Genomic DNA, 27,927 nt, shown 5'->3' on the forward strand with positions numbered 1-27,927 from the left:
AGAGAGAAAAGATGCATATTCATCTCTCTACTCCCTCTCTCTCTCTCTCTCTCTCTCTCTGTTCATCTTCTTCTTCTCTAATGAGGCCAACAATGTTGCTACCACCCACCCTCCTCTTCAGTTTCTTTCTAAATCAAGAAACAAAACCAACATCACTCCGACTCAACCCTCGTCTTGTAGCAGTTGGGTAATTAAGCCCATTCATGGAGGCAATGCCTCAGCCTTCTTTATCCATTTCCACTACCACCTCCTTCATTACAGAGAAGACCAGTGGGTAGCACCACCATTGTTAATGTGACATGTTAAGAAAGAAGCAAGAAGAAGAATATACTGTCAAGAGTCACTGTGGTTTTCTCTCATGGTAACCTCTTTATCTTGTGGTTCAACCATTAGCTTAAAAAAAACCCTAAACCACAAGAACACACAATGACTCTTCTTCTCCATCCCCATTCCCAATTTAAACATGGTAATTCCCCATTTTTCATTGCTATCATACCAGACTGAGCAACTTAAGTAGCATGTGATGTTCTCTAAATCTATATATATATATATATACATATAGATTTATTCAAAAGTGTTTTTGGAGTCATTAGTGGTGAGTACTATTAGTGAATTTATTGTAGCTAGGGATGGGGACCAACAAATCCATGGCCTATACATACTGCCCTTAAACAAGTATCCAAGAAAGATTAAAGAAAAAGGAAAAATAAATTGACTACTCATATAAGAATATATACTTTCCACTACTTCAAATATACATATACACATACACTCTACACACACACACATATATATATATATAGATTTATTTATGTAGACCCACTTGTTGTTTTTTTTCTTCTTTTATTAAAAGAACATGTAGATGAAATTGATTCCTACCATCCCCATGATAATAAATTAAATCAATCATTAAATTTTAATATTTATTACAATTTCATCTCTAAATTTTATTTATTTATTTATTTCAATTTCCATTTCGTAATAAAAAATTAAAAAATATTTGGCTAATTAATTAATTAATTAATATAAAATACACAATTTTTTTATTGTTCATTAAAAAACTAAAATTTATTGAACAAACAAATTAATAAATATATATGCAAAAATTATTTTATATAATAAATATATTTTTAATTATCATTACATATATACATATATACATATATGTATATATACACACGCGCGCGCGTCGTTATTTAATGAAGCATAGACATGGGATAAATTTTTTCAAAGATGGGTAGGGACATAAAATATATATATATATATACTGTATATTTATATAGAATTTATTAAGTTATTTATGCTTATACAGGCATTTAATATGAAATTATTTAATTATTTGAAAACTTAATCCAACTTAAACTGAGCTGTATCAAACTATTCCACCAGCCGACAACGACTCATACAGTATCTGACCATTAAACCATTAAATATACCTCTTGCATGTTATATGTTCACTGCAATATATATATATACACACATATACATATACATATAGTGTTTGGGAGAATTAAATTAATTAATTAATTACCAAACAGAAAAGGAAGACACCAAATAAAAAAAAACAAAAGAAGACTTCAACATCCAAATAATTTTACAACAAAAAAACCCAGTGAGGCTATATACATATATATATATATAGAGAGAGAGAGAGAGAGAGAGATACATACATACATACATATATATATATATATTCTGAAAATATTAGAATTACAATAAAACTAAAAATCCCTCCTATTAATAATTAAACTCACTTTAATATTTACATTATACCCAAAAATGAAAAAAAAAAAAAAGGAGAATTAAATTAATCAAGCACTGAAATTAATTAATTAATTAATTTTAAAAAAAAAATTAGGCACTACTTGCCATTATCGATCATGCATGAAGGTGATAAAGAAGATGGCGATGGTGGTTTCTCCTTTTGGTATCTTAAAAGACAAATCAAAGCAGAAGCACCCAGTAATATCCCACCTGTCACGCCGCATACCAAGCTCGTCACCACCAAAACCTGCCGCACGCGATCGTTTTCTCCGCCGTTACCCCCGCGCCGGCCTCGGCCCCACCACCACGAGTCGTGGGAAGATGATGAGTTCATGGCCCTCGGCAGCGCCATGTCATCGGTCTCGGACGTAGAAGAACCGGAGGATGTGCCGAAGAAGGATAACATTTCCGGTGACTTCAGTCCCTCCGGCGGAGCCCCTTGGTACTCCAGCCCGTGATCGGACGGCCGTAGTTCTCTGGCGAATGATCCGGTGACGATCACGATCATCATCACGGTCGCGATCAACGGCGGAGATGATCTGGAGAAAGAAGTAGAAGCCATTTAATTTTTTCTTTCTTCTGTCAGGTACTATATATGTGCAGTCCGTAGTTGGCTAATGTGGTGCAGCGTAACAGGTAGTTTATATGTGGTGGGGGAGGAGACGATTGCCGAGGCGAAACGATGTCGTTTCGATGAGTTTACGGAAACGATTATCGAGGCGAAACGGTGTCGTTTGGGTGTTTTGGAGAACTTTTAGACTGCAATAGTTGAAATTGGTGTACGTAGAGAGAGAAACTCGTGACTTGTTGTCGGGGCAACGATTTATCGCCGCTTGTTATTTGTCTTTTAACTGATAAAAAAATATTAAATATTAAAAAATAAATAAAAAGACAAAAACAAAACAGTATATATTAATTATTTTAAAAAAATTTATAAAATATATATATATATATTTCTTTAAACTTTATTCCATAAACTTTATTTTTGTTTGATATTTTCTTTCTCTTTATTGAAAGGGTAAATAAGATACTTGTTACCCATTCATTATACGGAATATATTGTAAAAATTTACTCTTAAATTTTTTAAAATATTTAAAATTGTATCATGAACTTTTTTTTTTTGTATTTAAATCAACTACCAATTTTTAACAATGTATGAATCATTTCTTAACTGTTGGAAAAAATTAATATCGTCAAATATAAACACACGTAGATAATGATATCATTCGTTTTAGTTTACGTGGATGTTGCGTAGATAATATGTGACATCTATGTGGACTCATATAAAAAGGATTATGTATGTGCCTTCGACCCATCTTGCTTCGTTCCTCGTTTATCCACCATCGATCCTCTACCGTCATCCTTGTTCATCCACTGTATAGAGATAACATGGCCACAAGGTCTCCATCGATGAGGAAATCTCGTTCCTTTTATGAACAGAGCTCCATGAGCCACCACCTTTTTCCCCATTCCTCCACCATCAGCTTCTCCTTCATTCATCTCAGGAGAAAGTGTGGCAGCGAGCTTTACTGACGAAGAAATCTCATCGACTTTGTAAATAGAGCTCCACGAGACTCTACTCTTTTTTTCGTTCCTCCACCATCGACTTTCCGTTCTTCCGCGATTGAGAGAAAGTAGTGTTACACACTCCATCAGCGAGGAAGTCCCATCTCTCTTACAAACGAAGCTCTATAGTCCTCCAACATCTTCCTCATTCCTCCACCATCAACTTATCATTCATCCACCATCGAGAGAAACTATGGTTACATGCTCATCAGTAAGGAAGTCTCATCTCTTTTACAAACGAATCTCTATAGCTCTTCACCCTCGTCCTCACTCCTCCACCGTCGACTTCTCATTCATACACCATCAATAGAATGTGTGGTTGCTAGCTCTATTAATGATAAAGTCTCATCCCTTTTATAAATGGAGCTTCACGAGCCTCAACCAATTTCATCCATTCATCCATTGTCAAAAGAAAGCATGGCTTTCAAGCTCCATCGATGAGAAAATCCCTTTCCCTTTGCGAACGAAGCTCCACGAGCCTTCAACCTCCTCATCCTCTTCCCATTATCTTTTTCCCATTCATCTACTATCAAGAGAAAGGTTGCAACCTCCATCAACAAGGAAGTCTCATCTTGTTGATGAAAAAAATTCCACGAGCCTTCACCATTTTTTATGTTATTTCATCAGTGGCTTCATAAACATAGGGCATTGTTGTCGGTTTCATCGACAATTTTTTCTTATTATTTTATTGAATAGATTAAATATTTAGTAAGAGAAAAATGAATGGAAAAAACAGTTCATATGGTATAGATAAATCCCTTTTTTATATTGGGTGTCCATGTGAATAAGAATATATTATATCATTGTCCACGTATTTGATATTTGATTATATTAATTTTGTAACGGTCCCGAAAATTTAGAATTAAATATGTGTATTAAAAATGTCAAATGCGGAAGCGTAATAAAAATTTTGATTAACATCCCTTACACTGAAACCAAAAACGTGCTCAAAGTATAAAAGAACAAACTAACTAAAAGAGAAACTCAAAAATAAAAACTATAAATATAACTACGGAGTCTTTAGGCGTCCCCTTCGCCGTCTTCCTGCGGAACGGGCTCGGGAACAATGTCTTTCTGATCTGAAATGGTTAAATAAGGAATGAGCTACACCAGCCCAGTAAAGACATCACATTATCTCACCGCCACGGAGGTAAAGGTGGGTAGAAAACACAAAAAGACCAATGGAGCATAATTTACAATAAACTCATTTATCAGTAATAAAACCTTTACCATTCACTTACCTCGGTGAGATCTATAAAACAACATACGAAAGCAATAACATTATCATCATCATGAAATCATATAAACTGTGTAACATAATACTTATTACGCCTTTGCAATTCAATCATTACACAATCACTTTTCCTCATTCACCAGCCTACTAGTATCCATGGGGATCCATAGGGGTCCCGCTATCCGTTACCCTTAATACTTGTAATCAGATTCCAGAGCCATCCCCATACCCCGTCCGGTATGAGGGTGAAATAGGTCGTCCCCATACCCCGTCCGGTATGGGCACCAAAACACAGAAGGTCTCCATACCCCATCCGGCATGAGAGACCACGTTCCCGGTAGGGTTCCCTACGGACTCGGTCCGTCCACCATCTCCCAAGATATCTAGTCAGGCTGTCCACATTACCCACTTATCAATTCACATAACCTTTTTGCCTTTTTTCTTGGTTTCAATCATCTAAACACACACAACATGTAAATTAATAATGGACATCAAACAAGACAACACAGTATCGGGTTAAGCATAATACCAACCGTAATAAAAGAAACCATGATTCATGCATACGAGACCATAATATAATTACATCAAACATCATGCTGCATTTAATAATGAAAATTAAATCAAACAATAACAGACCAACACAGTATCAGATTCGGGCTCCATTGGCAACCTTAATCAATTATACATCTATAAAGTCACACAGTACAGTTTAATTATTTACTTAGCTTTAATATCGTGATAGAAAATAGGGTGATGGGTCCTTACTTGTTTCGGGGTCTGAATACGGCTCTACAGTGCGCCTACAGGCTATCCCAAATTTTTTCTGAATTTTTTCTAGAGAACTGAAACGCACTACTGGTACCTGCACGTGTCCCAAAAAATCCCATATTAGACCTAGGGCGCCTTTCGGCCAATATCGCAATTCCGGCACGGTGGCTCCGCCGTGCTCCGGTGACGGCGTCGCCGCAAGCGGCGGCGATTCGCCTCGGGTTGGCCGTTTTCAGCCGTTTTCGGTCGAATTCAGCCACGCTTGCATCGGTCCCTGCGATAGAACAACCCTAGGGCCCTCGGTGGGCCAAAAAATCACAAAAAATCAAAACTTACCGGCGGCGGTGCTCTCGGGTACGGTGGCTCCTCCGGCGTGAGTCGCGTTTTAATGTTTGGCTCTGATAAACCTGTAGAGAAAAGAACGGTGATCACAGTGGTATAAAATTTGCATCAAACGGAGGCCGGGAAGGCCTCATCGGAGGAAAAAATCGAATAGGGGCACGGCGGCGCCACTGAGTTTCAGCTGAGTTTTCCGGCCGTTTGGCCGGTGGTTTGGCTCCGGTTTGGCCATAGGCGGACTCAGGATCGAAAAACGAGCAAGGGGGAGAAAAATTACCTCGATCGACGGTCGGAAACTTCCCCGGTGTGGCGGCGGGTGGCGGCGGCCGGCTCCTCCGGCGAGCACTGGTGGCTAGGGTTTCTTTGGTCAGGTGTGGGTGGGGTATTTATACCCTTTGCCTTTTAATCTTGACCGTCCATCAAGATTGAATCTGGGTCGTTCGATCGCGATTTAATTGGGATTAAATCTGAACCGTTCATCGTGATGCAATCTGGACCGTTCGTACCTGATCGAATCTGGGCCGTCCGTGAGCGTGAATCTGGGCCGTCCGTGCGCATGAATCTGGGCCGTCCGTGCACGCGGGAACGGATCTGGGCCGTCCGATTGCGCGCACGCGGATCGCCCCCGTGGCCTGTCCCCTGGTCAGCGTGTCCTTGCCATGCGGCGCGTCCTGGTTGGCCGAGGCTGCTGACCGGGCCGCTGACGTGGCTGCTGACGTGGTGTTGACGTGGCACAACTTTTCTAATTTACGTTTTGACCCATGATTTCTGATTTTCATTTCAAAAATACCTCCAGAATCTAAATTTTCACCCTTTTTTCCCAAAATCTATTTCAATTAAATCCAAATAATATTTTTACCCAATTTTATCATTATAATTATTTTTACTTTCATTGAATTAAATTAAATAAAAATCCAAATAAATAAATAAATAACAAAAATATTTATTTTTATTTGGGTGTTACAAATTTTTTCTAATAATTATGGATTGATTCATACATTCTTAAAAGTATACTTGACTTAAATAAAAAAAAAAAAAAAAAAACATAGTGCAATTTGAACATTTTTCAAAAAAGTTGATGGTGAAATCAAATATTTCAACCAAAAAACATATGATGTTATTTTGCAATCATCCCCGTTGTTATTAGCTTAACGGTGAAAACATTCATGTCACAATCTGCTTTACGTTGTTTATTATTACATTTAACAACCGACTTTTACTTTACAAATTGTCCTCAAATCAAATGAATACTTTAGAGGCAGTTGTAACTTATACCATAAGTTTCCAAAGTATGTTTATAATATTTGTTTACTAAAATTACTATAAGAAGTAAAGTTATTTTGAAAAAGCAAAAGTTGTATTTTTAGTGAAATTGACTTTTAAAAATTTAAGTGCAAACTTTTTAATAAAATCAAAATTACTTTTAAAAAGCTCATTATTATAGATTTTTGTTTTAAATATATCAAAAAGTGTATTATGATGTTGGCTATTGTAAATTTTGTTTTTTTTTTTTAAAAAAAAGTTTAAATAAATTTTGAAACCAACAATTTTTAAAGAAATTTAAAATAATAACATGTTTTTTTTTATGTGTTAATTAAGTTAATCTTTTAGAATTAGACAAACCCATCTAATCTAATCTATAAAGTTAAACCCAATTGCCTACTCCAAACCATACACATGAGCCAACCATTTTAGCCTAATCTTCCCAACAATTACCCCATTCAAGCTTTAGGCCCACCCTATTAGCACATTTGATTATATTAATTTCTTCTATAATTAACTTGTATTAAAAATATTTTTATAATAAGTTTTATCAAACATCGATCCACAAGAAGCTCAGCAAACTCTTGAAATAGCGGAAGCTAACTTGAGGAAAGCTGAAGGCAAGAGACAAATAATTGAGGCAAATCTAGCACTCAGACGAGCTCAGACACGAGTCGGAGGCCATCAATGCGATTTCGTAACTAGGTGCCAAATAATCAAAAGAACTTCTGTATAAAAGAAAGAGATTATGATATAACAAAAAATTTATAAAAAAAAAGGATAAAAAAGATCACTATAATATTTTAATCTTAAAATTATTATTGAGTTTTGTTGAAATTCATTTATAAAATACTTATGAACTAAAACATACTATGAAATTACAAATGGTATTATTAAACTACTTATAAACTAAATCATATGGTGAAATTGTGAGTGGTTTATTAAATCACTTTGAAAATACTCACGAACTAAATCAGACTGTAAAACTGTGAATTACTGATCATATCGCTTTTAAAATATTTTATAGTAATTCATAATGCAATATGTATTAATTAAAATAAATAAATATTCAATTATTTCATGTACTATTTATTCCTCATAATTTAGTTGATATAATTGATGGTCAAAATAAATTGTATAGTTAATTATTTAGGAACAAATTTTTTTTAATAAAAAGTTATAAATTTAAAATATAGATGTTAAATATAATATAATATAATATAAAATAATTTTATAAATGATGGTACATATAAAGTACAATTTAAATTTAAATTTAATTTTTTTTAAAAAAGAAAGAATGTAATAATTATTTAATCAAATAAAATATAAATTAGATATATGCTTTTTGATTAAAAAAGAAAAAAGGAAAAAAAAAATAGTGTTAAAGCCAAGACATGATGATGTGATCATAATTGCTTAATTAAAAAAATTAATTTGACTAATTAATAATTAACTTTATTAATTAACAAATTATTTACTTATCCAATTGGATATACAAATATTCTAAACACTATTTAATTATCATGGCCAAGTAAATATTAATTTTTTTTCTTAGCTTGAAAAAATATTTTGTATAAAGAGTATATATCTTAATATTTTATTTTTTATTTTAATTATTTTGACTTGATAAATTCATAGGTAAAATTATATTTATATAAAATATTTTTTTTAAAATGGGTCATCACTATTTAAAATAATACAAAACAATACAAAAATATATATATATATATATGTATCTTTATATTATATGTGTACACAATATATACCCATAAGTTAAGAGCACCAAAGCACTTTGGAGAGCTCCTATACATGATATCTCCTTCTATGTTGTGTAACAAAGTTGCTTTTAAAGTACTAAGATTTTTCTTCGGCATCTAAGTGACAATTTTATGTTTTGTGCTTTATCTCGTAACTTATTTTTACTTTACTTCTGATTGAGACCAATAAAAATATATTACAGTTCAAATATACTCTTTTATCTCTAAATGCTTTGGAAACAATAGTTACGGTGGTCGTTCAAACGATCATTACAATACTGTAGACAAATTTAATTTTTTTTCGAAAAATTTTTGATCTCTTAAGTTACGAAAAAATTACCTAATATTGTTAAAAGTTTATAAAAGATAAGCACAAAATTATTGTAATATAATAATTGAATTATTGTAAATGAAATATATTATATAAGAAATAATTATTTTTTTATATATATAAAATTCGCTATATTTATCTCAAATATAATGTTGTATATAATTCAACTTATACTAAGTATATAGAACTTAAAATGATAAACAAAATTCTCGTAGAAAATATAAATTTTATAAAAGTAAGTAAATTTTAATTTTTAATTAAGAATAAAAGCAAAATTTTAAATGTAAAATTATATATTACGAGATTTTATTTTTTTATGAAATAATTTTTATACATTATCTAAATGAATATATAAATTATATATATACAAGTAAGTAATAAAATGTTATTTTTAATTAAAAATAATTAAACACATATCTATGTGGTGGCAGCATATCCAAATTCCACCGTTAGCGGAGGAGTTCAGAAGAGACAAAAATCGAGTTGACCGTTGACGAAGTCGAAGGGCATTTACGTAAATAAGATTAAAGCTGGGGTTAATTTCACTTTCTTTATTCTCCCGCTCACCAAATGCCCTTTTGCTTTTCCTTCATTTTTCTTTTTGGACTGTCTGATATTTTCATCTCTTGGTTGGTATTTTTTTCCCAAAAACCCTAAAAAACCAAAAGAAACCTGAGACTCAGAGATGATGAAAGAGAAACTTCCATTACAGCAGCTTTTCAAATATTCAACCTTCGTCTCGGGATTTTCAAGACTTTTTTGACCGTTAAACTTCTCGGCTTACTTGTAAGTTTGCTTCTCATTTTATTTTTGGTTCTACTGCGTGAGTTGAGTTTTGAGCTCTTTCTCTTTCTCCATGGTTTTAAATCTTTTTTCTTTTGGTTTCATTGATTCATTTGTAATTTGAAGTTGTAGTTTGGGGTTTAGAATTACGATTTTCGTGGTCATTTTCAGTTTTCGGTATGTTTTCAGCTTTTTAACTGAAAACTCTGCTTCAGCTCATTGCTTCGATTGGCTGCTGGGAAAGTGATGGGAAGTTATTCAATTTAAAGTCTATGCAATTGTTCTACTACCTAAATTGAGAAGTTTGAAATTTTATCAAGTTTTCTTCTCTTTCTTTCTTTCTTTCTTTTTTTTTTTTTTTTGTCTCATTTCATTTTCTTTAACCAATCAAGCGAAGTCGTTTAATTCTAGCACATATGAGAAAAGAAAAAGCTATTCGCAACGGGTTTTTGGTTTTGAATTTTAGTACTTGTATTATTTCCAGTGCATGTATGCCGTTTCTTGTTTTGGTGACCTTGTGCGCTATGTGTTTCTGACAAGCTTATTATTAAGTTCCCTATTTATGGAATTTGAACTAAATAGTCTGCTCTTTTTTGTTTCAGTCATTATTGTCAAACTCTGTAGTCATTGGATTTGTTGACTTCTCAAAAACTGGTGAGTTTAAGAACTATTAGTTGTAACATGGATTCGCGTGATGATGGGACAAGTGGTAATGTTAGAGAGGGTGAGAATTTGGAGGTTGAGTTTCTTGAGGATTTTGATTCATATCTTGAAGATATTAAGGATAGGTTGACCATTTCAAGGATGGTGAGTGACTCTGTCATCAGGGCCATGGTCAACGCCGTTGAGCAGGAAGCTTCTGAGAAGATTGCTCAGAAAGACTTGGAAATTGCTAGCTTGCAGAAAATTTTAAATCATTATAAAGTGCATCCAGATGAAAATGGTTCTTTAGGGTATCAAGTGATGCGGAAAGAGTCATTTTCAAGCTTTTCAGAAGTTCTGCAAGAGCATGGCAGTATAAGAATATCTTTAAGCTGTCTTAAAAATGTATATAAAGAGCACTTTAAGATGCTAAGGAAAGAAGTTGACAAGATCAAAGCATCTAGTTCCATGAGGAGGATTAATTCAGGTTCTGAGTTGGTGGGACTGGGTGGTATTTTAGAAGAAAATGTATCCAAAACATGGATAAACATTGACAAAACATTTGATAGTTTAAAGAACACAGTAGACACTTCATTCAAGCATATGGATGATATGGTACGCTTGTCTGATTCATCTCTTTGGCAGTGGCATCTGGAGCGTGAATTTCAAGAAGAGATTGAGGATATGGTGATAAGAAATTGTATTAGGAGTCTTAAAGAAGAGTTTGAAAGAAATTTATGGGAACAAAATGCCCAATTACACTGTAACAAAAGTTTAAATTGGCTTGAGAAGATGAAAGAAATCTCAGGTTTGCGACAGGAGTTGGATGCAATTTCGAAGTCACTCTCTGTTCCTGAAATTGGGCAGTCAACTTCTCTTGGAACAGATCATTTTCACTGCAAGGTTTCAGGCAATCATCTTCTGTCCTCATCACTTTGGGAGGGGAATGGAAAACATGAAGAGTCACTAATCACTATTCCAGAGAATCTGGACGTTGCCCAATTAAAGCATATGACAAAGGATGAATTAGTGAATTACTTTAAGATTGAGATGGGTAAAATGAAGAGAGACCATGACTATATGATTCATGAGATGACTGAAGATTATTTTAGCCTCAAAAGAGAATACTTGAGGGAAAGGAGTTCTTCGTGGCCTTTGAGGAAGGATAAGGAGTTTGATACGTTGAGGAAAATGATTCCAGATATCATTTTGAAATTGGACAACATTCTTGTAGAAAATGAGAAAAATCCTGCCTATAGCAACAATTCTGAGAGCCTTGATACTTTGAAGAACAGATTAAATTCCCTTCTTTCAGAGAATCACCAATTAAGGGACTTGCTTACGGACAAGAAGAAGGAAGTAAACCGCCTTTTGTCACAAGTTTCTGATGCTGCAGAGAAGATCTCACAACAATCTTTGGCGGAGCAAAGTTTTTCGGAGGTGATCAGAAATCTTGAATGTGCTGTTGAAGATGCACATATTGAAGCTTCTATGAATAGCGATGTCTATAACTGCCTTCTCAGAGAGTTGATGGCCCAGGTTCAATGCATCACCAAGTCAGATATGAAACAAGATATTATTCAAGAAGTTTATCCAATTCTGTTAAGAGAAGCTGCTTCCGAAGCTGCACAAACAAGCAAATGCCACTGTGAAGATTCAAATATTGAATTGCTTATTATGCAAGATTTATATGGAGTCATATTCAGAGAAGCCATCAGAGAAGCTGAAGACAAGCTCAGCGACATGAACACAAAATATGTTGCTGAAAAGGATAGTCGAATTGCACTTGGAACTAATTTATTGGAAAGAGAAAGAGTGCTAAGATTGGAGGTGGCCGAGAAGGAAAGATTGAAGCAGGAGATACTCTTGTTGGAAGCTTTGCATGAAGAAAGAGAGAAGTTATTGCAGCAATCTGAGGATGCATTGGCTAATGAAAGAAAGAAATTTGTCTTAGCATCTCAGGAATTAAACAATTTATCAGATCAGTTAAATCAGCAACAGAAAGAGATGCTGGAGAGCTGTGAAAAATCAGAGGTTCTGAAGAGTGATTTAGATGAATCGATGAAGCAAATTGAGCTATATAAGTTGGAAATAAACAAGTTAAGTCATAAGCTTGAACTGACAATGAAAGAGTTGACTGAAACCAATGATGAGAAGAGTATGCTTCTTGCTGTGAACCGAGAAAAGCAGAACTCTTTGTTAAAGGTTGAAGCAAAAGATAAAGAACATAGAAAGCAAATGAAATCAGTGGTTGTTCTTGTTGAGGGATTATTGAAAGAAGTGGCTGATTTTGAATGTAGGATAGCAGAAAATATAACTCAGAACAATTTGAGGTACTTATTTACCCCTATCTATTTTTTATTTCAATTTACAAATCTACATTTAGCTATTATGGATGCCATTCGTTTGTTTCTCTTGCATGTTTTATCTACTAGTTACGACTGATTGTCGTACAGAATGTCTCTGAATGATGAAATGGAAAATCGTCTGATAAGGGAAACTCTCTTTGTGGGGAAAGGGGGTGGTTTGGGTAGGTCCAGAAGGATTATTTTCATACTAGTGATTTTCATTTATGTATAACCCTAATAACTGAAATGTTCTTGTACCTGAATTCCTATGCTGACTTGAAAACTCTTCTTTTTGGTAATAACTCTAACTTTTATATGATTTTTTTAGCTGCCCCTAACTTAAGCATCTGACAAATCTGGGTTGGTCTAGGACTCTTTTCATACTAGTTTTCTGTAGATGGTGGACTTTCATTCATGTATGAACTCTACTTACTGAATCGTTATTTTGTATCTGAATTCTTATGTTGACTTGAAAACTCTTCTTATTTGGACTAACACTAACTTATATGATTTTTTGAGCTGCCCCTAACTTACAAATGTTAGTTTGTATCTGAATTTTCATATGTTGACTTGAAAACTCTTCTTTTTGGTAATAACACTAACTTTTATGTGATTTTCTGAGCTGCCCCTAACTCGAGCATCGGGTAAATCTGGGTTCTAAATTTAGGCTGGCAAAATTGGAAACCTGCCTGATTGTTAAGTCGGCAGAAATCTTGTAATGATCCTTACCATAGTTTTGTTGTTGCATTTTTGGGTTAATAAAGTGAGTCTCAGGCATATGAATTTCTTTAACAACTGTCAATAACATATGTTCTTAGGAGTAACTCACCTGTCAGGTTTGAATCTGCCCCTTAGCATGGTTATGGTGTCAAAATTGGTGAAATTTGGAAGTTGGACTCCAATAAAAGCTAATGCAGATAGCTCCTATTTCATCAGAGATACTTTTAATAAAGCATGCTATTCAGATTATGCTGGAGTGATGATTTAGGTGGCCTTGGTTCTCATCTTGAGGACAGTCAATTTAGATAGGCATGCTGAGAACCATATACAAATCAATCTCCTCAAGAAGGTACTTTGTGTCTTAATTATTAATACATGATAACTTGATGCTTGGATTGTATCCACCAAAGAAATCTTTTTCTAGATTTACACGTGTCAAACTTTACACCTTGGTGCTGTAAGTCCAACTTCTTACATGAACTGCTCCTATCTATTTTCTGCCACCTACTTTCACAAATCTTTTGTCTTGGTAGCATTCATCTTTAAGTCCATGCTCAGAACTAGTTGACATGAAAGCCATAAAATGCAAACGGCTTAAATTTGGGATGGTTGTCTTGACATGAAAAACTGTAATGTGCAAGTGACTTGATTTTCAGGTTGAAAAGTTTGAATTTTCTATTCAATTCTCTTATTGAGAAAGTTGATTTAATCAAAACAAAGGAATCAATGTACAAGCAGAGGCTTGAAAGGAGATGTTCGGACCTTCATAAGGCTGAAACTGAGGTATGTCATCATGTATCCTCAGAATTAAATAGATTAATATGCTTTATTTTCATGTCAGTTTCATAGTTTGTGTCACACTGTTAGTCTGCTGATAATAACAAAACTTTTGGGTATATATTATATAACATCGCAATTCGTCCTGGATTTACACGTGCTTTCATTTCTCATACCAACATGTACTGCTGCACCTTCAGTGCAAGATTTATATTTAGTTGATATTGCTCCTCATAATCATGTGGCATCTCAACATTTTAAAGTATTCTTTTTAGTTGTTTATTGCTCCTTGGCAGATGTTGAGAAATAAGATATAGGCAATATTCTGTGTGGAAAATGCTGTGGAGTTGTGTTACCTGCACTAATTGATCTACAAGAGGGCAGAAAAACTAAAAACAAGATATTGAAAAGTGGAACTTAAAGGATCCTTTTATCTATGGGGTTGTTTAAGCAGATAAAAGGTGTTTGAGATTGCTTACTTGCTGCTTATAAGCAGCTTTAAGCACTTCTTTTATTCTTTAATAATGTAGAAAGAATGGTGCTTAATAGAAGGAGCTTAGGAGGAGCTTTTAAACATGTAACAAATAAACACTACATTTCTAACTCTTTATTTCTTTTATCAACTAATTCATTAAGGTACTCATTCGAAATCATCATAAAATTAAAAATATATACTTATAAATATAATGTAGGTTAAATACTATGTTTTGGCACATTTAACTCCATAATTACCATTGTTACTTTTTACAAACCCATAACTGGTTATTTTTCGAATAAGAATCTACTTGTGTTGAATAACTTAATGCGCTCAACTACTTTTAAGTATATTTTCTTCAGTAATTCCTAAAATTTTCCATGAGAAAAGGGGGAAAAAATGATGAGCTAAACATTCAACTAGTTTAAGTACATTTCCTTCAGCAATTGTAAACACTCAACTGCTTCAAATACGCGGGCTAGATAAAAAATAAGTGAATGCATAATGATGAGTGGGTTAGATGGAAAATAGTGCAAATATTTTAGGTGATTTACTCCAACCTTGCAAACCAAAAAGGTTTTGTATAATGTTTCTTTGAATGGAAAATTGACTTTTGTGATTCAGATAATTCTTATTACTTCAGAAGTCAAAATTTAGAAGCACGTTACCTTGGCTAGAAGGGGAGTAAAAGAAATCAATTGAAAGATTTTTGCATATTAATGCATACAGTAATGATTGTTGTCATGTAAAATAACAAAAGTTTAAAATAGAAAAGTCTGGCGAGTCGCCGGAAACAGAGTAAACTGTTTTATACTGGGTTTTTGTTGTTTCTCAGTGCTGCTACTCATGTATTTATGCAAGTGAGGAATAACTACGAGCCAAAAGTACAGGAACTTCAATTAGGATATTCAAGACTGTCAAATGATCCTTTTAATAAGATATTCCTAAAAAGCAAGTTTTTCTTTTTGAGTATACAATTGTTTTTGGTCAATAGTCCCTAAAAAACAAACTTGAAATGTATATATGATTGTTGTATGATTGGCAGGTTATTTGGGTGGTAATGGTCCAATGTTAGTATTTTAAGCTTTCCTTATAGGTAATATTTGTAACAAAATTGTTCCAATGGTCGTGTGACGATATCATGTGTCGTTTGTGAATAAGTTCGAACTAGAATAAATTTCTAAATTTATCTTTCTTGAGTAAAAGCAATATTTTGATGGTCTTGGTCTTGGACTCAGGTTGATCTTTTGGGTGATGAGGTGGATACACTTTTGAGTCTGCTGGAGAAGATATATATTGCACTTGACCACTACTCCCCTATATTGCAACATTATCCTGGAGTAAGTCTACAGTTCTTTCCCTCTTGGAAGCACAGCATTTACAAATTTTGAAGTTTTTCTTGTCTGTTTTTTCCCTGAGCATAAGATGTATCTGATTCACTGGCATGACCTTCAGTACTTGGAAACACATTTACCGCTAACTAGTGCTTCTCAGTGAAAAGAATTTTAAACTGGACCGTGCATTTACCTAACAATATTATCGAAACTCACACGGTTATTTTAGCTGTTTTTGGCTGAAGGAATTCTTAGGTTGAGTTTTTCGTCTTTTTGATGGCTGCATTTGTTGCTTTTTATTATTTATGTCAGTCTTCATAATAGTTTTGTTTTAAGAAGCTAAAATTAGTTCCGCTGAGATTGCTATTATCCACTTGAAGTTGTTTTCATGAAAGCACCCTACAATTGCTAATATTTTCTCACTGCCGGTGATCATGTAGTATTGGATGGTACTGGCATATTTCTTTTTGAAATGCCAACATCAAGGATTTTCAACTTCTGATCATGACTTCTCAACTTTGAACCATTCATAATCTTTTCTTACCATGCTAGTTTAACTTATAATCTAAAATTAAGTTAGATGTGTATGGAAGCAAAATGAAATTTCATACAATTAATGGGCATGGTTGACTGAGATTTGTGAGTCATGCACCATGCGTGTGCAATTTATTTGAAAATTTAAAGTTTGAGACTCTATGCAATTTAGTTAAGGATGGATGAGGGATTTGAACATAGAACAACTTGAGTGAAAAGGGAAATTTTTAACATGCCTCCATATCATTTATCCTCCCTAGACTGGCTATCTTCATAGTTTAAATCCTATGAAGTAAACCAAATGTGGTTCCTTCTCCTAATCACTCAAGTTCCTTACAACCTCCAACCCCTGGAAAATAGTTGCTAACAAGAACATCTTTGGTTCTAGCCAATGGAAATAAATCAGGGAACTGGATGGGAGGTAGGGAAGAGCTGTAGCAAATTTCTTCCCAACACTAACTCTCTTCAAATTGCCACCTTGAAATGAATACACACCTCAACATCCTCCCTCCTTATTGATCCTTCTCCATAGACTAGAGCTACGTGGTCCCCTTGGCTTTTTTGGTCTTTCAACCTCATTCCTCCAGCTTGAACGTTGCCCTAGTAGTCCTCTATCATATGAAGCATAAAGTTCCAAAGCCATTTATGAAGAAATGCTCCATTGAAGCTCACTGAAGGCTTGATATCAACTCCTCCCAAGTTAAGAGGAAATTTAACTACATGACAAGCCCCCCACATGGAATCTTCTTTCTCCAATAAATTGGCCCTTAAAGGCATACCCGAGTACTTTGAAGGCAAGGAAGACAACCTAGAACTCAAGATCCTAGCTTATGACTCCATGTACCACTCTTTTCTCACTTTAACTTAGCCATATTAATCTTCAAGCTCAGGACTTCCTAGAAGTAAAGAAGAATGCTTCTAATGTTAAGGATAACTTTGAAACTACATTTGGAAAATGATAGAGTATCATCGACAAAAAGTAAATCAGATCACCTCCACATCTTCCTCCCTGTCGTCACAGTCAAATCCTAAATCATTTGTTGGTTCTTCACTCTAGCAATAGTATATTGAGTGCCTGAATGAAAATATGATGATAAGGGCAGAGAGAGGGCAAGCTTGTCCCAAGCTCCTAGAGGTGCAAAGAAATGCAATAATTAATCCATGGGCGCCACTTTTCCACAAAAACTGATCTTCTTTGCATGTAGAGCGGAAATGCTTAAGATACATGATCATAAACTTTGTCCATATCGAACTTGCAAATAAAGCCCTTCTACGCCACTTAATCATGGAGGCAACAACCTCATAAACAATGGAAGCCACATCAAGAATCTATCTCCCTTTACAAAAGCATGTTTGAATTCCCCGACCGCTCTCAACCACTCTATTGAGCTTCTAGTAGAACCTAATCAAGACATTTACAAATATGCCCAACAACACTATCTTGGAACTTATTTTTCTTCAGGAGTCTTAATGATTGAGTCTGTTGATATGATCTCTTTGCTGAACATCCTTGCTCCTTTTAGCGTCTCTCCATTATCCAATAGCAAAATTTGGACCATGAACCTCTAGTTTGACCCAGAAGTCTCTCTTTTCTCACCTCACTTATAATTTAAATTGTCATAATGAGACTTTCAACATTTCTGGAAAGCCAAAGTTCCTTCTAAGTTCAAGGTTTCTATTTGGATGACTGTTCAGAACAGGCTCGACAATAACTATTTCTTGCAAATTTGCAATCCTTCTTGTCTTTTTCTGAGATGTGTTTTATCTGTCTCAAGGTGGGTGTGGTGTTCACTCTTTCCTTGAGTGTTTCCTCTTTATGCACCTTAGTTGGAGGTGTGTGGAAGAAGGAAGATAGTATGCTTTGGGAGGAGGAGTTGCTTGTTTTTGAGTATTATGGTTGGAGCGGTAATGCTAGATTCTTTAAGGATTGTCATTTTTATTCATCTCTCCTTTGGGATAAAATGGTAATTTTTGCTGCTTTTTGGGCAAAGGCTCATGATTTCTTTATGGATAATTTTGTGGCTAAGTTCCAAATGGAGTGGGAGGCATTGATTTTGATGCTTTTCTTCCTTTTTTTTTAAATTTTTCTAGGACTTGTCATACCTCACATCTATGCCTTTTAAGTTATGGTAATTTGGATGTAAAACTTCTAATGAAGTGTTGTTTGTTGCTTGTAACAGATTATTGAGATCTTGAAGCTTGTTAGAAGGGAATTGACTGGGGGTCTACTAGTCTGATTGACTTTATCTTGGTAACATTCCATTATTTAGCTTTCGAACTAGAAATGTGCACTTTATCTGTCTGCCAGAGGATTTGTAGACAGTTCTTTCTTTTTGATACCAAAATATTATGAAAATTTACATAAGACCATCATGTATTTTAGAATCTTAATGACCATTCTATGCCATTTACTTCATGCATATGGCAAATAGGATTTTTGTTCAACAATTAAATATTAACATTAAGGTGACTACATTTATTTAAAAAAAACATTAAGGCGAATACACATATTTGCACGCGAGAGAATTTAAAGGATAGTTTTCTCTACAATATCGATTATAAATATTTCTTAAAATTATCCCTAAAAGATCTCTCTTCTGGGAGAAGTTTAAGTCTCTCCAGATTCATCAATCTCTAAATTATCATTCTTCTACTTCTCTGAAGAATCCCCAAACTTATATGTCCTTCATCCTCTGCTCTAAATGCATTTCTCACTTTAGATCTGTTTTGTTATGTTTGATAAAAGTGAACATTAGTTTGTGGAATGCATTTGCAAATCGACATTTATTTTATATGAATCCATACTTAATATATTCTCTAAGATAAAGTATCTCGAATCTATTAACTTTATTAGAATTTGAAATGTATTGTGTCAAGTTTAGTTAGAATAATTTAATAGGTTGTTTTTTCAATTGCTTTGTAAAGGTTTCGCTATGGTTGCTTTGTAAAGGTTGTACATCCTCTCATAGTAAAACCAGTGAATTTTCAAGTAGATTTTACAAATGAAGTTCATCTTCTACATTTATATTTTTAATTTCTCACTAAAACATGAATGGTTAGAGGTTCATTACTTCCTTTCTTTGTTCCTTTCTGGTGCTTCCGTACGAAGAAACTAACAGATTTCTATTTGCAATGAATGGTTTACAGGGCGAGACTAAAAGCTAGTCCCACATAAAGCTTCTGGAATCACATCTTGGTCTCTGAAATCCTGGTCAAGTTATTATTTTATTGTTTTTACCGATGATACCTCACAGCTCATTTTTGGTCCTGACAACCCGTTAAACAGAGCAAGATGAAGAAGAAAAGTTTGCAGAGGCAACAACCTGCAGTAACTTGTTTTTGGTAGGTGTCTTCAGTTGGAGAGTATTGGTGGGACACTTCAGATTGATTCATATTCTTAATTTTGGCGCTGAGACGACTTAACGTTTTTCTTTTCGAGTGTAGGTATATAGTCTGTACTTAAGCAGAGTCTACCACAATTAGCTCTTTTTGTATTTACCAGTTTCTTCTTCTACCAATTTGCTCCCCCCATTTTTTCTTCTTCATATAATATAATTAGGCTATACATGTAACGTATGGGTGTTCCTGTTCCACGGCTTAATGAATGAAGAAAATTTCTTAATGATTTTTTGGAATTAATGTAGGGTAAAAACCCATGTCATATGGGTGATCTTCTCTACCATTCTTCAACAGCTGGACATACTGTTAAGAGGTGCTTTCTCTTGCCTTTTCATTTAATGTATACAATATACATTTATATACAGAGATCTGAACAATGATTACATTGCAATTGAACAAAAGCTTGATGGAGATGCTTATTTCAATCAGTCCAACTCGATAAAATCTAGCATAAAGCCCTAGTAATCGATCCGACCCCTGTCCAAAGTTCGTATAATTCGTGGAGAATTATATTAGTTGAACTTTAAATATATAGTTTCGAATTCTAGATTGATCGCATAATCTCATTTCGATGAGTTGAGTTAGATTCAAATTTCGATTTCATCAAATAAGGATGAGAATACAGTATTTAGTTAGTGCATATACATAATCAACTTATGCATATTAAATAATCAAGAATATAAGAATGGAATAAAAATAGCATAAATATGAAGTAAATACAAGAATAATATAGTGATCGAGGAAACAATTCCTCGGAATAAAATAAAATTTGCTTTCGAGTAAACTTTTATAATCTAAATCGTTATTTTATCTCTCGTATTCTATCTATATAAGAAAAAAAAAATACCATAATCACTTAAAATCGAAACGTTTATGAATTTCATTTTTAAATTAATTTTCAGAAATGAGATTTCGAGAATTAAAAGAAAAAAGTTCAAATTTGGGAGATTAATTAAAATATAAGATATGTTTATGTAATTTATATATTACTTATTTATTTTTATTGAAGTTCATTAAAGAACATATAAAATTTAATTTTAAATGTAAGAATAATGTACATTATTGAAGGTGGAATTATAAATTGGTGATGGTCAAACTTTTGAACCATAAAATAAATATGCCAAGATTTTCTAGTCTTCCTTTTATTTTTGTAATGAATATTATATATATATATATCAAAACACACACACATATATATGACTTAATTTATAAGATATTTTGTTAATTATGTGTGTGTGTGTGTGTATATATATATATATATATATATATATAGGCATGTGTATATATGTATTATGATTTTGGGGAATAAAGAACAACCGGCCTGGTAAAAAAACACATGAAAGACATTCAGCTTCAAGGAGAAGACATAATTAATATTCAGAGTAACGAAATTGACAATCACTACCATACAAAATCTTCTCCGATTATATATACATATATGTATATCTGTATCTATATCTATATCTATATGCACTTGTATTAAAACTGGAACCCATTTTGCATATTGATTCTTAAGTTTTTAGGTTCCTATAAAAAAGTAATCTTTTCTTATTATTATTTCTTGATTTGATTTTTTTTTTTTTTTTTTACCCGATTTCAGTCCTTATCGATCTTCATTTCACTTGTCTTTCCTTCTTTGTCTCCTCTCTGCTTCTTCTTCTTCTTCTTCTCCGCTTGCCAACACACAGATTGACGAGAGGTGTTCTGGTCGAATGAGATGAAGAACAGGCAGAGAAAGAGAGACGTATGGGCTTTCGGGAACACAGAAGAGCAAGTAGAACAAGTGTATGAAACTGGAGACGGATGCGGCGTCGTTTTGGGATTGGATGGTGGTGCTACTAACACTGTTTGCGTCTGCATTCCTTTCCTTCCCTTCTCTGATCAACTCCCCGACCCTCTCCCCATCTTGGCTCGGGCGGTTGCCGGCTGCTCCAATCACAATAGTGTTGGAGGTTTGTCTTTTCTCTCAATTATATCTTCTGTTCTTCCCTGCTATCTCTACTATTGGTGTTCTTCTGTTTTTTCCACAGATTTTGCGTTGATGAAATTTCCAACTGTTCTTTTTCGTTCTCTTCAATGATTAAAGATCATGATCGTGGGGCTTTTTGAGTGTTCTTTGTTCATTCCGGCTATGAATTTTAGTGCCATGCGAGGTTATTCATGAAATGTGGCTTCTAAGTTTTGTCCGACTGGCAATCAGTCGTGGTTAAAAGGGGTTTGTTTTCAACTCCTTCACTTTCTAAAAAATGCTTATTTGAAAGCCCTTGATCTGTTATTTGATTGCTTCTCTGAATTTCAGTTTCACTTCTGACTTATACTATACCCGCCTTACTTGGGATTTTAAATTTATGATAACCTTGAGTGAGTCCTATCATTTTTGTCTACTGCCTCCTAGAAATAGTATCCACCATAGTTCTTTGTTCTATTATGTTTTTTAACTTTCCCGGGGGCTTGGGCAGTGGGAATATAAGCATTCCACTCTTTTGTTTTAACGTCCCAGTAAGCTTCAAGTATCTCCTTTAGTTTGTGGAGGTACCAGATTTTGGTAATAAAGTTTTTTTTTTCTCAGAGAATTTTGCCTTACAACCTGTTACTGTATTTGTCAAGTTAGTTCGTTCAAACCTAATGCAAGAGCCTAACTGTTCTTGCTACCATATCCCTAACAACAATCAGATAATGACAAGAATTCCCCATGTTTTTTTCTATTAAGGTTTCTTGTTAATTTTAATTCTGTTATGGGTGTTTTACTATTTAAAGATCTTGTTCTATGTGATTTATTGACTCTTTTGAATGTGCTTGGTCTTATGAAATTGAAAATGCAAACGAGAATCAAGTTTCAATATCCAATAGATACGTTAATTTACTTCTGTCTGGAGAACTTCTGCCTGTACTACTTCTGAGTAGTTTGCAGGCTATACATCAATGCAATTTCCAACTAGTAGTTGTATTTATCCTGGCCTCTTTTTGAAGGCCAAGCAGAGATTGGTTATCATGCCAACTTTCCTGACAAAATAAATTACCTAACTGCCTGAAAAAGCAGTAGAAGGAAGTCTTATGTCGTTTTGATCCTCTGATCTTTCTTTGTGGATCATATGCTACAGAAACTGCTGCCAGGTATACATTGGAGCAGGTTATCGCTGAAGCGCTTTCAAAATCAGGTTTCAGTCGATCAGCTGTACGTGCTGTTTGTTTAGGTGTTTCAGGGGTTAACCACCCTACGGACGAGGAAAGAGTATTAAATTGGATAAGGTATGGTATCTGAAATTATCTTAGTGTTTTTTCATTCTGCAGTAATTCATCCCCATATCCTCATATATTAAATGAGTGGGTTTCTACCAAACTGCTTGTGGACATTGTATAACATGCTTTATGTGAAAGTAAATATAATCTTCCCTATTTTGACATCTACTTTTTTTTTTTCTTTTCAGTGGAGTTAGAACTAGCTTTTAAATTTTCATCTATATGTTCATTTTTCTCTTCTTTTGTACAGACAACCCCTTGGTGCCTATAATAATATACTTCACTGTTTATGTTGAAGAAAAAAATGTTTATTCTTCTCCTTTTCAGTAACTCCATGATACTAGAATCACTATACTTGCCTGAGATTTTGCTTGTCAAATTTCTGCCTCTACGAACTTTTGTTGTAATTTCGGGTCTCAATGTGCTAACATCAGTTCAAACAAGAGAAATTATCATGATATGATATGTGTAGATTGTGTACAATGGTGGAAGATGGTAAATGGGACTGACTTCGTTTAAATGGGATTAAGGTGATTGGATTAAGTTGAGCGAGAATTTTGCTTGTCCATATCATGGTACTAAATGTTTAACAAATTTGGGAAATTTTCAACAGCTTTCACATATGCCATCAGCAATATGTTGCACAGTTAATCATGGATGAACTAAAAGTAACATAGCTCCTCTTTCAAACTGATTAACACAGTTAATCACGCATGAACTAAAAGGAACATAGCTCCTCTTTCAAACTGATTAAGAATAAAAACATCCACTATGAAAAGGTGATCTTTTGACACCTTTAAGATGACATATGCACTTCTAGATCTAGCTTCCACATTTCATTACCCTAATGAAATGTGGTGATTGAGGATCCACTATCATTTTCTTTTTGGCCTCTCTTGAATGTTCTCTTTCCAATATTAAATGCCTAAAGAAATAGGAGCTTATCTATCAATATATTGGTCCCTCTAAAACTGGTCCTGAATCTTCTGATCAAAATACTCCCAGGGACATATTCCCTAGTCATGTCAAGCTGTATGTTCAAAATGATGCGGTTGCAGCTTTAGCAAGTGGAACAATGGGGAAAGTCCATGGCTGTGTTTTAATTGCTGGTACAGGGTGCATATCTTGTGCTTTTGATGAAGATGGTAGAGAAGCTCGTGCTGCTGGTGCTGGGCCTGTCTTGGGTGATTGGGGAAGGTACGCACTCTAATGGGTGTCTTTTCTTATCAAAATTACTATTGGATGATATCTATGTTTTCTCTTTCCTTTTTTACTGTTTAATACCTTAAACCATTCGTGATGTAAGCTAGAATGAGTCAGGAGGAAGGAAGTCAGAATCTTAATTAACTGTTTGTTTCAAAATTTAATGAACTAATAACCAGTTTATTTTATTTCATTTCAGTTGAAACTAACCTAACTGATGTCTTTTTATTATTATTATTTTTTTCATATAAGGGATTAGTGTGTTATACCTTACTGTAGCCTTCTACTTTCTTCAGATTGGTTCAATTTTCCCCTAAAATGAAGTTCATTATTCACATTGCATGAGTTATTCACCTTTGTATTCCTTCATACGAAATGGATTGGTTTCGAATAAATATTTTGATGAATTATGTTGCAATAATGCAGTGGCTATGGGATTGCTGCACAGGCATTAACAGCAGTAATCAGAGCTCATGATGGTCGAGGTCCAGAGACAATGCTTACAGGTTCTATCTTGAAGGCGCTTGGTCTTTCTTCTCCTGAGGAACTCATAGGGTATTTCTCTTTGCAATTAATGGAATGGTAGTCAAAATTTGCTTATAGTTTTTGCCTAAATGTTAAATTGAACCTTGTGTGTTGGTTGGAGAGTGTTGGGAGGGGTTTCATTTTCTCTTAGTTAATTTTATTTAATCTTGTTCCAAATAGAATTGATTGATACTTCTCACATTGTTTTTCGGTTTTTCAATTTGAGCATTGTGAAACCTTAAGATTTATGAAAATTCTCACTTCTGGTTTAGTTATTTTATTTAATGTAAGCAATCAAAGTTTTTAGCCCTGAAAAATTTGTGTTTTTGATTGATTGAAGATCTCCTTCAATGCCATCTTGATCGATTTGGTCCATTTTTCTGATGGACTGACAGACATGTAAATTTTTGTACAGAGGCGGCACCCTCTTGGTGCCTTGTACATAGTATACCTGTTTTTTATCTTAAAAAAATAACATTCTGATGGGCTGACATTTTAGTGGATGGAACTCAAAGTAATTTACGAAGTTTTATTCTTTTTCTAACCCAGATAATGCTTTATAGGGAAATAAATAGATCATTCATTCATCAATTTTTTCTTCTTTTGTATGCGTCCTAGTTGCATTATTGCTTTAACCTCTTTATTGTGATTGGCATTAACAATAAGGATCAGGCACAGATTTCGTGAAAAACTGAGATGCAATGAAATAAGATGTTATTTTTGTTTCAGAAACAATGAAATGATTATTTCAGGAAATTGGTTCTTAATGATTAACTTGTAAAAAATGGTTTTGCAGCAAGCCGATCCCCTGTATAACTATGCAATTAATTAATTGGGCTTTATCACTGGTTTTATGTTTCTTCCTATTTGCAGGTGGACATATGCTGATCCATCTTGGGCACGCATTGCTGCACTTGTTCCGGAAGTGGTTTCCTGTGCAGAAGCTGGTGATGAAACGGCAAATAATATCTTAGTTTTTGCCGTTGAGGAGTTGGCTTTAAGTGTAAAAGCTGTTGTGCAAAAACTTTGTTTGTGTGGCAAAGGTGCTAACTTACCTAACTTAAAATTATTAAACATCTTTCTTATTAAAGTAAAAATTATTAAGTTGTCACAAACTCCTTGGTGCTTATTAATTTGACACAATGGTCTTTTATTTTTGCTTATGGAAGAGCTTAGGGAGTGAGCTGCTACTAATTCCAATAAAGAAAGAATTTAGCCTCCTATGGAGTATTAATTTTATTTAATCTTTCTATTATGTGTGTTCAGATATCTATTAATAAAAATATTCATCTGGATAATTTTGAATGGAAGTCGAACATGAGATCATGCATAAAGTTCAGCGATATATCTTTTATGCATCTATTGTGCTTGCTCTTTTAGAAGGGCTTAGCTCTTCAAGACACATTTTAATTTCTGGCTGCAGATGGCAAGGGCTCTTTCCCTCTTGTAATGGTTGGTGGTGTCCTTGAAGCTAATAAAAATTGGGATATAGGGAAAGAAGTTATAAATTGCATTTGCAGAGATTTTCCTGGGGTCCATCCAATTAAACCAAAGGTTTGCTTTTCTCTTTTCTAGAAGTTGTAGAAAGTTCATGCCTTTGCACAAAATTTTTTTGACTATAGTGACCAATATATGTAGTTGAGACAAAATCCAGATTTTTTTAATCAGTTGTTTTCTGTTGGAGCATGCTTACACGCTAGAATTGGTGTAATTAGGATACTCTTTCAGAAGCCACAAAGTATTTTCAAATTTAGGCTGTCCGAAGGTTGCATTGCATATAACTTCTTCTCTACTTTTGCATGTAGTTCTCCCTCCAATATTAATTAGAGATAAATCTTATAGAGATTGAGAACAGCAATTCCTTGTGCTAACAGGCTATTTGGCTCAACTTGTTCCATTTCTGATTAACTCTTATTTTGAGAATAATGAGTTAGAAATCCACCTCTGGGAAATTCAATATTGGTGGTGATGACTGAAACGTAAAAAAAAATTATGTCTCAACTTTTCATATTGAGGCTAATATGAAAATTAGGTGTAAACATTAAACCAGACGAGCTTTGCAATTTGCAATTTTTAAATTGGCCATTTGTGAACCCAATTCCTGATCACGGAAGCTTGTATTTCCTTCTTTGCCCTTAGTAATGAGTTATCTTCATTTTATTTTTGTTCTTACTGAATGTTTGGTACTTGTCTTCTTGCATCAAGTGAGTTTTATTTGTTGATTAATTTTTTGCAAGCTTTGTTCATGTCATGCTGACGGAAATTTATCACAACAGGCATCCTATTCTTTTTATCAATGTCTTTACTCCAAACTCTTTGTATCTTCAGGTGGAGCCTGCAGTTGGGGCAGCTTTATTGGCCTTGAATTTTTTCATGAAAGAATCAACAGGGAACTGCCATAGGTGACAAAGGGTTTTAACTGTAAATTTCAACACAGAGGAAAGCTTCTACTCAATAAGATTTTCTTGCCAGTGATTCTTGTGATTGCAGGCTCATTGCCCCAGAACTTCTGCAACACTTAATTTATATTTATACGCTTGGGGATAGAATGTACACTTGGTGATAGAATGTAAATTCAGCAGACATGAGGCCTGAGTATGACTTGACCAATTTGGTTACTTTTCTTCCTTTTTGGTCAGCATAACTAGTGTATTATATTAGTTGTGTTATGCTGTAATATTGGATACTGCTCTATGAAATGTCAATTCTGAAGTCAAGCCTTTTTCTTGAATGAATATTTTTCTTATTTTCCTACACATTTGTCCCAAAAATTTTATAGTTGGTCTAAGTTGGACATGGGCTTTGGACATGTTACCAGGTAATCAATCCTTGTTGGTTATGAATGAAGCTACTAACCAAGAGCTGATGAAGCAGGTACAAGTAAGAAACTATGTGCCTATAAAGGAGTGATTGGGAGTAGGATT

The 27,927-nt window shown here is 34.1% G+C and overlaps 3 protein-coding genes across 8 annotated transcripts; 2 read left to right on the plus strand and 1 right to left on the minus strand.

Moving 5' to 3' along the window:
- Positions 1–1,861: 1,861 nt before the first annotated feature.
- On the minus strand, positions 1,862–2,326 carry LOC110807606 (GATA zinc finger protein). Its single transcript, XM_022032775.1, has one exon. The coding sequence runs from the start codon at positions 2,324–2,326 to the stop codon at positions 1,862–1,864; it is 465 nt and encodes a 154-aa protein (XP_021888467.1).
- Positions 2,327–9,617: 7,291 nt separating this feature from the next.
- Positions 9,618–20,353, plus strand: LOC110813096 (myosin heavy chain-like protein). Of its 4 annotated transcripts, XR_015816059.1 has the most exons (7): positions 9,620–9,809; positions 10,409–12,781; positions 14,173–14,299; positions 16,007–16,108; positions 18,817–18,887; positions 19,784–20,080; positions 20,281–20,353. XR_015816059.1 is itself a non-coding variant. In XM_022040112.2 (6 exons), exons 2-5 carry the CDS (start codon positions 10,488–10,490, stop codon positions 18,871–18,873), a joined length of 2,580 nt encoding a protein of 859 aa, XP_021895804.2. In that variant the 5' UTR covers positions 9,620–9,809; positions 10,409–10,487; the 3' UTR covers positions 18,874–18,887; positions 19,784–20,258. The 4 variants fall into 4 exon arrangements, 3 of the variants coding, with proteins under 3 accessions (XP_088066769.1, XP_088066770.1, XP_021895804.2); XM_022040112.2 differs by lacking the exon at positions 20,281–20,353 and having other exon boundaries at positions 19,784–20,258; XM_088210643.1 differs by lacking the exons at positions 14,173–14,299; positions 16,007–16,108; positions 18,817–18,887; positions 19,784–20,080; positions 20,281–20,353 and adding an exon at positions 13,615–13,828 and having other exon boundaries at positions 9,618–9,809.
- Positions 20,354–21,306: 953 nt separating this feature from the next.
- LOC110813074 (Actin-like ATPase superfamily protein) lies at positions 21,307–27,734 on the plus strand. Of its 3 annotated transcripts, none has more exons than XM_022040093.2 (8): positions 21,307–21,417; positions 21,724–21,987; positions 23,137–23,284; positions 24,281–24,472; positions 24,905–25,033; positions 25,877–26,046; positions 26,427–26,557; positions 27,332–27,734. In XM_022040093.2, exons 2-8 carry the CDS (start codon positions 21,753–21,755, stop codon positions 27,407–27,409), a joined length of 1,083 nt encoding a protein of 360 aa, XP_021895785.1. In that variant the 5' UTR covers positions 21,307–21,417; positions 21,724–21,752; the 3' UTR covers positions 27,410–27,734. The 3 variants fall into 3 exon arrangements, with proteins under 3 accessions (XP_021895785.1, XP_021895792.1, XP_088066771.1); XM_022040100.2 differs by lacking the exon at positions 21,307–21,417 and adding an exon at positions 21,430–21,572; XM_088210645.1 differs by lacking the exons at positions 21,307–21,417; positions 26,427–26,557 and having other exon boundaries at positions 21,595–21,987.
- The last annotated feature ends 193 nt before the right edge of the window (positions 27,735–27,927 follow it).

The sequence above is a fragment of the Carica papaya genome, chromosome 9 (genome assembly GCF_054855325.1).
Source record: "Carica papaya isolate Zhongbai chromosome 9, ASM5485532v1, whole genome shotgun sequence".
Lineage (NCBI taxonomy): Eukaryota > Viridiplantae > Streptophyta > Magnoliopsida > Brassicales > Caricaceae > Carica > Carica papaya.